Genomic DNA, 14300 nt, shown 5'->3' with positions numbered 1-14300 from the left:
AAGTTCGTAGGCACGATCTTCCCTTGCAGAAGCCATGTTGGCTTGGTTTCATCAGTTTATTCCTTTCTAGATGTTCATCGATGCTGTCTTTTATCAGTACTTCCGCCATCTTCCCCGGAACCGAAGTCAAACTCACTGGTCTGTAGTTTCCCAGGTCACCTCTCGACCCTTTTTTAAAGGGTAACATTAGATATCTTCCAATCCTCCAGGATCACGCCTTATATTGTGTGGTGAGCCCTCTCAAACCCACCCAAAACCTACTGGACCCAACTGTATACCACAACAATAGCCCTTATGCCTGCAGTTGGCACCTATATGATGGTCCAATAGGTTTTGGGTAGGTTATAGTAGGCTCATATATTCCACACAACAAAGGAGTCGTGAGGATAAGATGTCAAGTATTCAGCCAAGGATGTATAGTTAAAAAAAAATCAGTTTATTTGTAGATATGCCACAAAGGCTCAACGACTCGACACTTGCAGTGTTTCGGCGTCTAAGCCTTTATCAAGAGGCTGTCTTGAAAGTAGGCATGATGCGTGCAAAAGCTCTGGGTCAAGCGCTGGTAAATTGTAAGAGAAAACAGTATGGTAACTAGTGTCCAAAGCTGGGCTGCAGATCACTGGTAGATTTGCAGCCCAACTTTGGACACTAGTCTGATAGTTCACAGTTTAACACATGTAAATCTGTTAGCCATATGCCTTTGTTAGCAAGCAATAGGATTGCCAATTGGATTCAGATTCTGGGTTTACTCCATTACATGTAGGAACTTGTAGTTCTGATTTCCCCATCGCATTCCCTATGACAGGGGTGTCCAATGTCGGTCCTCGAGGGCCGCAGTCCAGTCGGGTTTTCAGGATTTCCCCAATGAATATGCATTGAAAGCAGTGCATGCAAATAGATCTCATGCATATTCATTGAGGAAATCCTGAAAACCCGACTGGACTGCGGCCCTCGAGGACCGACATTGGACACCCCTGCCCTATGAAAAGCAAGACTACAAGTCCATGCATGCAATGGGGCAAACTTAGCAAGCATTCAGTTCACAAGTACAACCTTAAAATGTTTACAGTACAATTCTTTAATTAGACACCTCCACTTAGGTGTGCCGATGCTGCATGCTGAATTGATGCAATTATAGAATACTAGCATATGTCAGTGTTTGCATGATTATTAATGCCATGTCTATCTTTGGCATAAATGTTAGCATCTCATTGTGCAGTGATACATGCAAATTACAGTATTTTGTAAATTATGCATTTAAATATCAGCTCTGACCGTGCTTCTCCTCTGTGAATGCCCCCTAACAATTACACACTAAGCCATTTTAGTACACTGGTCCCCCAAACCTGATCCTGGAAGCACTCCAGCCAGCCAGCTTTTCAGGATATCCACAGTGATTATTCAAGAGAGATAATTGCATGCAATGCCTCCATTGCCTGCAGATCTCTTTCTTGAATATTCATTGTGGATATCCTAAATATCTGACCAGCTGGGGTACCTCTGAGCCGTGGCGTGGTAAGGGAGGGGGGGGCGTTACGCACTGGGCACCATGTTGGTGGGGGCGCTGGTACCCCGCCTTCTCTCTGCCTCCACCGCTTCCCACTCCTCCCCTCGCCATACGTGCACCCCTTCCTTTCCCCCATACCTCTAGTTCAGGGGTGTCAAAGTCCCTCCTCAAAGGCCGCAATCCAGTCGGGTTTTCAGGATTTCCCCATTGAATATGCATGAGATCTATTAGCATACAATGAAAGCAATGCATGCAAATAGATCTTATGCATATTCATTGGGGAAATCCTGAAAACCCAACTGGATTGCGTCCCTTGAGGAGGGACTTTGACACCCCTGATCTAGTTGTTCACTGCCACGAGCAACAACTTCAACGTGCTCCTCGTGACCACGTCATTTCTCCCACTAACATCACTTCCGGGTGCTGCGCATAGGAAGTTACGTCAGAGGGAGAGCCGATGGAGTCGCGAGGAGCACTTTGAAGTTCTTGTTGCTCGAGGCGGTGAACAACTAAAGGTATGGGGAAAGGGAAGGGGGGCTCATGCATGGCAGGAGGGATTGTGGGGGAGGGGAGAATGAGATGAGGACTGGGAAGAGGTGTCACCGCCACGAGCGCCAATCACCCTCACTACGCCTCTGCCTCTGAGACCAAATTTGGGACCCTTTGGAATACCAATTGAGGATTCGGCTACTATTGATGCATGTAAGAATACCCTTACCCATGTAAATGCCATTATTCAATATATTTAAACATGCAGCACACATTTAAATTTAGGTGCCCTGTTATAGAATTAATTTGCATGATAACATGATTTAATGCATGCACAAGTGATTTACAAGTGTTACATGCTCAAACATAAGAATAGCCTTACTAGGTCAGACCAATGGTCTATCTATCCCAGTAGCCCATTCGCACAGTGGCCAATCCAGGTCACTAGTACCTGGCCAAAACCCAAGGAGTAGAAACATTCCATGCTACCGATACAGGGCAAACAGTGGCTTCCCCCCATGTCTTTCTCAATAACAAAGCATGGACTTTTCCTCCACACATGTTAACAATTTGTATTAAGCCACATGAGTCAATCAAATTGAAAGCCCCCTCAAAAGAAATACATCAATGTAAATCGGAGGGAGGGGGAGCCACACTTTCCCCAAATCAATCCCAAAAGTTTAACCTGTGCACATTCTTAGAATCTGCACACCGCTGTTTTGATATGTTGTATTTTTAATGTCATATTATAGGAGCTAGTTTTAGCTAGTCAGTTGGCACAAAAGCCATTTATGTCACACATATGAAGAGCTGGAGCTTACCTTGAGGACTTTATTCATTTTATTCATATGGATCATGAAGTCATCAGTGCAGGCAATGTCAGAAGGGGAATGGCCACCCCCCACTACCTTTACTCTCTTACTTCGCTGTCTGGCCAAATCTAGAATCTGTAAAGACATTATATTCTGTTTGAAAGGTTGCACTTCTCCACCTTCAGCACTTACCATTAGTATTAATATTTGAATGAATGGGACTATCAACATGAACTGTGCTGGATAAACACCATTCTGTAAGTTGCATCCGTACTTTAAAAAGCAGGAAGGTAAAGGTAAGGGGACAGAACTTGATATACTGTTTTTCTGTGTGGTTACAATCAAAGTGGCTTACATATTTTAGGGCTAGATTCACTAACCTTAGCGCTCTGGGGGGCGATCCGATCCGTGGTCGGCCGACTGATCTACAACGTGTCCTCATGCAAATGGGGGCGATTGGAGGCACGCCCCACACCGATGACCTAGATCGCTGCAGAGCGATCCCGACGCATGCACAGACCATCTTCTTTGCCTGTTGATGGTCTGTGCATGCGCTTGCTCTCCATTTTTTACTTTTACTTTTTTATTTTTACTTGTGAGCCCATGGTTAAAACCATGGGCTTGTGCTGCAGGGAAGGGCGGCAGAGCAGGAGAGTCAGGGTGACAAAAGCAGGAGAGTCGGGGTGGCAGAGAGGCAGAGAAGCAAAGAGGCAGGGGTTTTTCAGGGCAGCAGAGAGCAGGAAAGGACGTGAGCAACTGGTCCTCAGCAGTTGCTTCTTCTTGATCGGTCAGCCCAGTCGATGTTCCTGAATTTTGTTTAGTGAATTGAGTCCCTTCTTACTTTGCATGCCGTTTCCCTTCATTTGCATGCGCAGATCGGATCGGGTGCGGGAGGAAGGTTAGTGAATCAAGTCGGGGGTCGCAAAGTGATCGCAAAGTGGTCAGGACACGATCAGTGGGCTTAGTGAATCTAGCCCTTGGACAGGTACTTCTTTTAGTACCTGGGGCAATGAGGTGTTAATTGACATGCTCCAGCCAAGTCTAAGCCTGCATCTCCAAGTTTATTTTGGGGGCAAATGGTCAAATGCTAGTTTTGTAAATCTGTCCTGAATGATTCACAGCATTTTGTTTTTACAATAAGGAGGTAGATATTTAATAGGATTTACAGTAAAGACTCATACCCCGTTAAATTCAGCTGGCGGCCACAGAGCATTTAAGACAGTGCCACTAAATATCCTGCTCTGACTGCCATTTCACTATCCAGTTAGTACTAGGGCAGTCCAGAGGCAGATTGAAGATGGTGCCAGGATTTCCCATTTAGTAGTGATATTCAGTCTGCTAACCATATACCTAGATCAGGGGTGTCAAAGTCTCTCCTCGAGGGTTGCAGTCCAGTTAGGTCTTCAGGATTTCCCCAATGATTATACATGAGATCTATTTGCATGTACCGCTCTCACCAGTTCTATTTAATCTTTACATGACTACCCTTAATCTCTTTAAGCTGTTCACATATGAAACTCTGTTTACTTATGCAGATGACATCTTTATTTTGATAGAGATTGAGCCAGTTAATAGTTGCATTTCTAAACTCCAAACGTGGGCCCAGTTTGTTCGGATGAAATTGAATGCATCTAAGACAAAATTATTGTGGCTTGGCCCGCAATAGGATTATCTCCCTAGTTCTGTAGCATTGTCCTCTGGAACTTCTTTACAAATCGAATTTTCTGCTAAGATTTTGGGAGTCCTTTTCGATTCCTCGCTCTCTTTTAAGGATCAGATTAGTTCTATGATCAAGAAATGTTTTTTCAATCTGCGTATGCTGAGGAAAGTCAGACATCTGTTCCATCAACATTTTTCCATTCTGGTTCAGTCGATTATTTTATCTCATCTTGACTATTGTAATGCCCTGTATCTTGGTATTACAAAAAACTGTCTTTCTAGATTACAATTGATCCAGAACACTGCTGCCAGATTGATTTTCAGGAAATATAAGTTTGATCATGTAACACTATTACTTTATAATCTACACTGGCTTCCTGTGTATTTTAGAGTCCAGTTTAAATGTGCCTGCGTTATTTTCAAAATTCTCTTTGGAATTTTCTCTCCACTAGTCCCTTTATGTTGGAATCTTTATAGATTCTCTTTCGCAAGGGGCAATCAACAATTTAAGCTATCTTGTCCATCCAGTAAAGGTATCAGAAGAATCAAAGCTTTTGGTCAATCTCTGCCCTTCAAGTTCACTCAACTTTGGAATGATCTTCCACTTTCTCTACAAAGTTTTAAGTCTCTTTCATCCTTTCGCAAGTCTTTGAAAGCCATTCTGTTTACCAAACACTTTGGTAATTAATTTCTTTTTTATTTCTGTTGTACTGTTTATTTGCATAATTTAATCACTGTTTTATATTTTTATTATCTTATCTAACCACTGTAAACCGAGTCGAGCTTTCCCAGATTGAGGACCCGGTATACAAAACTAAGCATTAGATTAGATTAGATTGTATGCTAATAGATCTCATGCATATTCAAATAGGGAAATCCTGAAAACCCAACTGGATTGCGGCCCTCGAGGAGGGACTTTGACACCCCTGACCTAGATAAAGTTAGAGCAGCAAAAAGGCTGCTGTTCTAACTTTATTTGGGCAGTTTTCTGGGTACCAGGCTGAGTATTGGCCAGTGCACAGATACTCCTTGCTAATGCCCGGATTAGGCTTGACACTGAATAACAGGGTCAGATTCAGCTGGCGGCGATCAGTGCTTTAAAATGTCAACTGCACCGACTGAATATCGGGGGAAATATTTCAGTTCTGAAAGAAATCATATTTTGCTTTCTAGATTCAAAAGCAATTTAATTTGTACTCTTCTAGAATTCTCGTTCTTGTGACTGTGCTGAGTTTTGTTTCACTTTTATAGCTCTGCTACAGAGTTTTAGAGAACTAGAAGAATAATTGCTCATCACTAGAATCCATGGTAAACAACCAATGGGCTTTAAATTAAGATGAAAGAAGCCGCTAAGGTTTGCAGCTGATTGCTATGTGCCAATACATGGTGCAGGGTTTTTTTTTCCTATCGAGGAAAAATATTCTTAATTTCTGATGGCATAATGACAGTGAAAATCTATAACACTTGGAAAAGGTAAATCTGGGAATATAAGAATAGCCATACTGGGTCAGACCAATGGTCCACCTAGCCCAGTAGCCCGTCATCACAGTCGCCAATCCAGGTCACTATTACCTGGCAAAAAACCAAATAGTAGCAATTCTTGGGAATTAGTCAATGACTCCAAATCATCAGACATAGGGTACGCCAAGGCCAACAATTGAGGAGCTACACATTTTTAATGCAAGGGGACAATAGCTAGTTTTAAGCTGTTTAAACCATTTTCCTATTGAAATAAGAGAATTATCTTTTGCCAATTGTTGCCAGTCTAAAACAAGTAATAAGGGAGTAATTCTGGTAAAACATAGGGGGCCTTCTATTAAAATGTGTTACATTTTGCGCTTAACACACTATTATGTAGAATGTTAATGCATGGCAAATCCAAAATTAATACTGCATCAAGAAGGGGCATTCCCAGTATTCTTTACTGCAGGTCTTATGTGGTGGTCCAGGTTAATGTAGAAGCACTTAGACCCTGATTCTATAAATGGTGTCCAAAGTTAGTCACCTCCGATTTAGGCACAACAATTTTTTTAATCGGCTTAATTGGTGCTGTCAACTGAAAGTCATTAAAAGCTGAATAAAAATATAAATTAGCCGTCTCTGTGGACAACACTCTCATCCTTCCTGTTTTGTCTGCTTGTAATGTCGGGGTCATCTTTGACTCCTCTCTCTCCTTCACCACCCAGATACAACATATCGCTAAAACCTGCCACTTCTTCCTCTATAATATTACCAAAATTTGACCCTTCCTCTCTGAGTACACTACCAAAACACTTATCCACTCCCTCATCACCTCACACTTAGACTACTGCAACTTGCTACTCTCAGGCCTTCAGCTCAGCCATCTCGCTCCCCTCCAATCCGTCCAGAATTCGGCTACATGACTTATATTCCGGGAGAGCCGCTATATTCATGTTACCCCTCTCCTAAAAGTCACTTCATTGGCTTCCCATCTGTTTCTGAATACAGTTCAAACTCCTCTTACTGACCTACAAACGCAGTCACTCAGCTGCCCCTCACTATCTCTCTTCACTTATCTCCCTCTATGAACACCCCCCCTCCCCCCGAGCTCTGATCAGCTGGTAAGGTCCTCCTTTCTGTGCTCTTCTCTTTGGCTGCCAATTCCTGACTCCATCCCTTCTACCTTGATGCACCATAAGCTTGAAACAATCTTCTCAAATCCCTACAGCGGGCTCTGCCTCTAGCAGTGTTCAAAGCCCAGTTAAAAGCACATCTCTTTGAGACTGCTTCTAACTTCTCTCACCTTGGGTTCTGCATCCCCAAACCTATATGTAATGTCTGTCTGTCCAAGTTAGATTGTAAGCTCTTCTGCGCAAGGACCGTCTATAAATGTAAAAATCTACAGTGCTGCGTAAGCCTTTCAGTGCTATATAAGTGATTAATAGTAGTAGGTGCCAAAAAAACCCAAGAAGAGGAGTGCAGAAAGGACCACAGGGTGAAACTGAAAGAAGCCAAGAGAGAGATATGTCTGGCGAAAGCACAGGCGGAAGAACAAATGGCTAAAAATGTAAAAAAGGGAGACAAAAATTTTTTCTGATATATTAGTGAAAGGAGGAAGATGAAGGGAGCTGTTACTGACCCGGAGGATATCTGAGGAGGCTTTTTGGTGGTCCCGGTCTCCTGCAGCAGCGGTTCTTTACCTTGTTCGACCAACGCCGACAGGCACCCATAGAGATGGACCCCCTGACGTCATCGGGTCCGTCTCCAACTTCTTAAAAAGTAGCCGCTGCCGCGGTTGCAGCCGCAACCGCGCAGCCAGGCCCCTTGGGAACCCCTTGGAGCCACGAGGAGCCTGAGAGTAGGATCTTCTTGGTAATATAATTTACTTCAATTTTTGTATGTTTGTATGAATATGGGGAAAAGAAAAGTTAAACCAAAAAGTTCAACACCAGTGGTATCTGGTCCCATGGACAGACATTTAACATTATTATCTGAAAATCCACTTGCTGTACCATCAAATATAGATTCATCTTTGTCAGGAGCTTCAATAAGTCCCCTCGAACGGACTCCTCCCCTTCACTCAGTATCTAGTGATAGTGGGAATATAAACCCTACTATATCCGATGGACAAGTGGTTTCCTCTACTCATATAAGTAAATTAGTTTATACTGAAATACCTAAACCATTGATTTTTTCTGGAGGAGTGGAGGAAAATCCACGAACAGAGGAAACACAGGATATTACCCTAAGGGATTTATGGCTAGGAATATCTAGAGTTGAAGGGTTTCTCAGGACAACGATGAAACAAATGGGGGATTTTTCTCATTCAGTTTCTTCTAAATTAGAAAATGTGGACTCTAACTTAGGTTGTTTGGATAAACGACTAAATATTATAGAAACTCAATGTAATAATTTACAAGCTGTCTCGGTATCTGCTGTTAAAGATTCTACAGTGATACATTCTAAAATTGAATCTATGGAGAATATGAATAGAGTAAAAAATCTCCGCTTGGTCAATTTTCCAGTAACTCATTTATTGTCACCTGAAATTTTATTAAGGAAGTTTCTCAAAGAAGTACTGGGAATGACCAATGCGGAGAAATTTCCAATAAATAATTATTATATTCCTCCTAAAAAAATTGAATCTGCCCAGGAGGTGGACCACCTGGCCACACCAGAGGTAAATTTGACTGAATTTCTGAAAGAGTGTTCCCGCTAAGCTGTGCTGGCGTGCGCTGGCGCACAAAATATTAGGTCGCAGCGCACAAGTTTCTCGTCACAGCGCAGGACCGGCAAGATTGACTCATTTGAACTTCTGCAAGATCAGCATCGGAAGCGTGCGCTGGGCCGGAGAGATCTTGGGGAGCCTCCGACAGTGGCTTTCTCCCCTCTCTGCAGCTCTCCTTTACTTCCCAGCGCAGCGATTCACGAAGGCAGCCTCGGGGCTTTTGCTGAGTCGCGGCTGCCTCTGATGATGCAACTTCCTCTTTCCTCAGAGGCGGCGCGACACAACAAAGGACCCGAGGCTGCCTTCGTGAATCGCTGCGCTGGGAAGTAAGAAGAGCTGCTGGGAGGGGAGAAAACCACTATCAGTCTGGGAAGCTGCTGGGCAGGGGAAAAAAGGGACAGCTGCTACTGGAAAGGGAGAAGGAGAGATGCTTCTGGGAGGGGAGGAGGGAAAGGAATCTGGGAAGCTGCTGGGCCAGGAAAAAAAAGGGACAGCTGCTACTGGAGAGGGAGAAGAAGGAGAGATGCTTCTGGGAGGGGAGGAGGGAAAGGAATCTGGGAAGCTGCTGGGCAAGGAAAAAAAGGGACAGCTGCTACTGGATAAGGAGAAGAAGGAGAGATGCTTCTGGGAGGGGAGGAGGGAAAGGAATCTGGGAAGCTGCTGGGCTAGGAAAAAAAGGGACAGCTGCTACTGGTGAGGGAGAAGGAGACGGAGAGATGCTTCTGGGAGGGGAGGAGGGAAAGGAATCTGGGAAGCTGCTGGGCAAGGAAAAAAAAGGGACAGCTGCTACTGGAGAGGGAGACGGAGAGATGCTGCTGGGAGGGGAGGAAGGGAAGAGAGTTACTGCTGGACAGGAGGCTGGGAGAAAGAAAGAAAGGGGGCAGGCAGGGAAACAGAAGGAAAGAAGAGAAACAGAAAAAAAGAAAGAAAGGTCAGGGAGAGAGGAAGAAAAAGTTGGGGGAGGGAATGAGGTGTGGAGGAGAGAAAGCATACAGGCTGATAGAAGGGAAGAAAGATTGGATGCACAGTCAGAAGAAGAAAGTGCAACCAGAAATCACCAGACAAGGTAGGAAAAATGATTTTATTTTAAATTTAGCAAAGTGGAGGCAGTATTACCACAGTTTTCAAAGGAATTTGCCCAAATAACTTAATGGTTAACTGGGTAAATTCCCAGAGATGAAAACTTCCCTTCACTTACTATGCACAGTTCTGAATTTATATCTGCTGTCTATATTTTACAATATGGTCACCTTTTACTAAACCGCAATAGTGGTTTTTAGCGCAGGGAGCCTATGAGCGTCAAGAGCAGCGCTGGGCATTCAGCGCAGCTCCCTGCACTAAAAACTGCTATTGTGGTTTAATAAAAAGGATGGAGGGTATATTTGTCTATTTTTGTATGCTATAAAAACCAAATACAGAGAGAGACTGAGAGCTGTTGACGAAGAGCTACGTGTGTGTCTTTCTTCCATTCCAGCCAGAATATCAGCTTTGTGTTCAGCCAAACAGGCCCAGGTTTCGCACTGAATAAAGTATTTTATAATTTTTATTTCATAATAAAGTAATTATAAAATACTTTCTTTGTGTTTATTTGATTCCTATTCAAGAGAATTACTTTATATATAGTCAATATAGGCAGAGAGTTAAATTTTTTAACATTTTCTAATGGTGGTGTGCCTCGTGATTTTTTTCATGAAACAAGTGTGCCTTTGCCCAAAAAAGGTTGAAAAACACTGGTCTAGAAATTGAAAGCATCAAACGTATTGTCTTCTGGACTGTTTTTAATTTACAGTTTACACATATGGATGTAACAGACATAACTACATTTGTTGTAAAACATTTATTAAGATATCATTTCATCCCTACAATTTCTGTGTTCTTAAAAATATTATTTAACGTTATTTAATTTAGCGTGTAGGCCTAAAATTCCTTTGAATACCTCGTCCTCATGTATCAGCAACTTTGACAACATATTTATTTGGCTCATAACTTGCTGGCGCCCGATATTTTTAGCTCACAGTGAAAAAAGTTTGCTCACAACACCCGCCCGCTTAGAGGGAACACTGCACAGGATGTGATCCAGAATCGGTCCACCCTGGTGATAACATGCATGAGCGAGATGGATAAGATGTTATTAATGAAACTTTACTTTAAAAATAGGTTAATGAAATTTTGTGGGGATTTAGTTAGGATATTTCCGGATGTCTCTAGAACAACTCAATTGAGAAGGAAAGAATTTCTGAAATTGAAGGATAGAGTTTTGGCTCTAGAGGCATCTTTTTACCTGAAATTTCCTTGTAAATGTTTGATTAAGTTACAAGATACTGAACACGCCTTTTGGGATCCTATACAACTACAACAATTTTTAGTTGCGAGAGAACAGAAATGAGTATGTTTCATCTAGCTGAGAATAAGAGGAGAATCTAAATTAAATTAATATCCCAATTAGTAAGGAATGATTCAAGATTGTTTAGTATGAACCGAGAATTATAGTCCTTTAGTTTTCTTGAAATTTTTTTTGATAAGAAATAATAACATATTCTCCTCATTAATGTGGGCTTAAAAGGAATTATGTATGCATGATTTGATTATGTATTGTTTTGTGTGATTTTCCTTTTTTCCTTTGGAATTATTGAATATTGTAATGTATTTAAAATTATAATCTCTTTCATGAACATTCATTGTGAATATCCTGAAAACCTGACTGGCCCCCAGGACCAGGTTTGGGAATCTCTGGTGCAATGCATTAGCTGGCAAATGCTTCCGTGCCCTCTCTCCACCAGAGAGAATCTGAAAAATCCAGTAACACACAATTTAACATGGAGAACTAAGGAAATCACAAAACCCCTTAACGTGAATGCACAGTAGTGTGTTTGCACACATTAACCTTGCCTCTAGTGCTTAATGCCCTTTAGTAAAAGGGCTCCTTAATGAAATCTTGCAAATCTCTTCATTATTTGACCTTTTATTATTCATCTTTTTAATCTTACCATATCATATTGAAAAGGACCTGAAATTATTTTTTGATTCTAAACTGTCTATACGTGAGGGAGTCTATAGGACACTACCACTCCTCCTACTGGATATTCCCTCACAACGCCAGCGCCACTTAATATAGGTAGCTCTTCCTTAGTGGGGAAATTACATAAGAAGGAGGAGTCAGGAAGACATAAACCAGGAAGTATAAAAGGCCTAGGGTTACCAGATGTCCGGGTTTTGGAAAGCTTTCCAGGTAACAGCGACGTCAGGATAGCATCTGCACGTGCACATGCGTGCGACGTCATCACGTCACACCAGTGCATGCGCAGATGCCTTCCCAACAAGCGACCAGGATGAGGGGGTGGGGCTGGAGGCAGGGCTGGGGGGTGGGGGGCAGAACAGGGCGATCCTGGGGTCGGGGCTATGGATACGGATTTTTGTTCTCGAAAATCTGGTAACCCTAAAAAGCCTGGACCAGAACTAGCTAAAGGAGGCCCAGGGGAAGGAAGAAGGAAGAGGTGATACCCATTTGCATTTTGACTACAACCCTTAGATACCCTGCTTGGCTGAGGTAAGTCAATATGCTTTTTGCTGCTGAACACCTATGAGTTGCTTTGAAGTCTGGATGGAGCATGATTCTGTTGCCTGATTGAGAAAAGCTGTTGAAAGACTGTATTTTGGGCGTGGCAGTCCCAAGCCATGTTCTATGTCTTGGGTCCTGTAAGCCACAGGCCCACCTCAGGACTTTGGAACCAAAAGACTGCTCATTGTATGCCTGACCCTTTGAAGTAATAGGGTGCTGGATTTTTTTTTTCCTTTTGAGTCAATAAAGAATTTTCCTTTACCTTCTATGTTTATGACTGGCTGTTTGTGTACCAGACCACACTCCGCCCACTCATGCTGTTTACACTATAACAAATTTATAATCAGACTTTTGATGTTTTGTCTTGTGAATTCATTTTAAGAAATCTTTATGAAAAGGTTGTTGGTTTTTTTTTTTACCTCTTTCACTTGCTCTACAGAAGTTGGTTGAAAATATAATTCAGGCTGAGAGCCATATGTCTGAGCCCAGTTCTGGAATTTGAAACTTGCATGACCTATAACCTAGGAAAAAAAAAAAAAAGTTATTACCCTTTCTTAAAATACTCAAGGCAGCACACAGTCAACAGAAACCAACTATATGGATCATTTCTTATTATAATGCAACAGATATCACTTTTAAACTTAACTTGACCTTTGTACTTTGTTACTGATTCTGTCTGCATGCTCTATGCTTTCATGTATTCCTATGCATTTTTTTTGTTTCTGCTACTATATTTTATTTATAGAATCACCTTGCTAACAAAAACCAAAGAAGTTCATCAAATTACATGGGAAACGTAATCAATATTATCTATAGAAGTTCTACCACATATGCAAAAAATCATTCTTGCCCTGACCTCATCTACAGTGGTATGTATGTGTCCTGTAACACCTGCATAAATAATTGTTTTTTGATGTAATTCTTCATTTACTTCTATTGCTTAAGGAAATATATGTAAGTTGGTATATATCAGTGGTAGGCAAACTCATTAGTCAAAAGAGCCAAAGATCAGCAGTACTCCGCGCCCGCTTGTGCTATGGTGGCTACGTCAATCTGACTAACATCCCGCTCACCCGCATGTAGTCAAAATCGATTTGTGGCAGAGCCTAGAGAATGACAGAGGGAAAAAAATTTGTCTCCATCCCCGCCCTGTCCCCGTGAGCTCGGTCCCATTCCCGCAAACCATCTGATCCCATCCAAACAAGCCTCGAATAGTTTTATACTGAACTTATTATATAAAGTATCAAAAGAAACAATATTCTGTACAATTGTCAATTTATAAATCAGTGTCTTCTCCCCACTCTCTCTTCCCCATTTCCCTTCAGCATCCTCAGCCAACTCTCTCTCTACTTCCCTTCAGCGCACGCACATAAAAACAAGCAAGCAATTTTATATCATTTTCATTCTATTCATTCATAGAAATTAAAGTCTAAATAATGCCAATCACACAACAAAACATGATTTTACAAAAATAATTTCCTGCAAAGTCAAGCCTGCAAGGATTACTAGATGTCTTTCAGCAGCTTCCCTCCCTCCCTCCCCTTACCTTCGTGGCCAAGTCAAAATGATCTACCAACAATAAAATTTTTAAAAATACAAAGCACACTGTATGCAGAGAAAATGTTAATTATCATTTATATTCCATGGGTTTTCAAAGAGGTCAAGGCAGGTGACTTTATGCAATATCACCTCAGTAACAACTATACAAAAAGACAAATATACCCCCTCCCTTTATACTAAACCAAGATAGCCGTTTTTAGCGCAGGGAGCTGCGCTGAATGCTCTGTGCTGCTCTCAATGCTCATAGGCTCCCTGCGCTAAAAAACACTATTGCGGTTTAATAAAAGGGGGCCATTTTGCTAAATATAGACAGCAGATATAAATTCTCAAAACGGACACATTTTGATCACTAAATTGAAAATAAAATCATTTTTCCTATCTTTGTTGTCTGGTAATTTCATCTGTCTCTGGTTGCACTTTATTCTTCTGACTGTGCATCCAATATTTCTTCCCTTCTTTCAGGCTCCTGTATGCTTCCTCTCCTCCAGACCTCATTTCGTTTCAAAACTTTTTCTTTCTTTCTCT

The 14300-nt window shown here is 41.9% G+C and overlaps 1 protein-coding gene and 1 long non-coding RNA gene across 11 annotated transcripts in view; one reads left to right on the top strand and one right to left on the bottom strand.

Annotated features, from left to right (window-relative positions):
• Positions 1-14300, bottom strand: part of LOC117357978 (L-gulonolactone oxidase-like) — a 186530-nt gene that overhangs the window by 153936 nt on the left and 18294 nt on the right. For both annotated transcript variants that reach the window (XM_033939279.1, XM_033939281.1), the window contains exons 2-3: positions 12635-12736; positions 2818-2943 (exon numbers count right to left, since the gene is read on the bottom strand). In XM_033939279.1, the coding sequence (XP_033795170.1) occupies positions 2818-2943; positions 12635-12736 (228 nt within the window). The remainder of the gene's footprint in view (positions 1-2817; positions 2944-12634; positions 12737-14300) is intronic.
• Positions 12038-14300, top strand: part of LOC117357979 — a 168215-nt gene continuing 165952 nt past the window's right edge. For all 9 annotated transcript variants that reach the window (XR_004538917.1, XR_004538925.1, XR_004538924.1 and 6 more), the window contains exons 1-2: positions 12038-12203; positions 12961-13084. This is a non-coding gene — a long non-coding RNA (uncharacterized LOC117357979). The remainder of the gene's footprint in view (positions 12204-12960; positions 13085-14300) is intronic.

Source organism: Geotrypetes seraphini, chromosome 3 (genome assembly GCF_902459505.1).
Source record: "Geotrypetes seraphini chromosome 3, aGeoSer1.1, whole genome shotgun sequence".
Classification (NCBI taxonomy): domain Eukaryota; kingdom Metazoa; phylum Chordata; class Amphibia; order Gymnophiona; family Dermophiidae; genus Geotrypetes; species Geotrypetes seraphini.
This window is presented reverse-complemented; position numbering and strand designations above follow the sequence as displayed.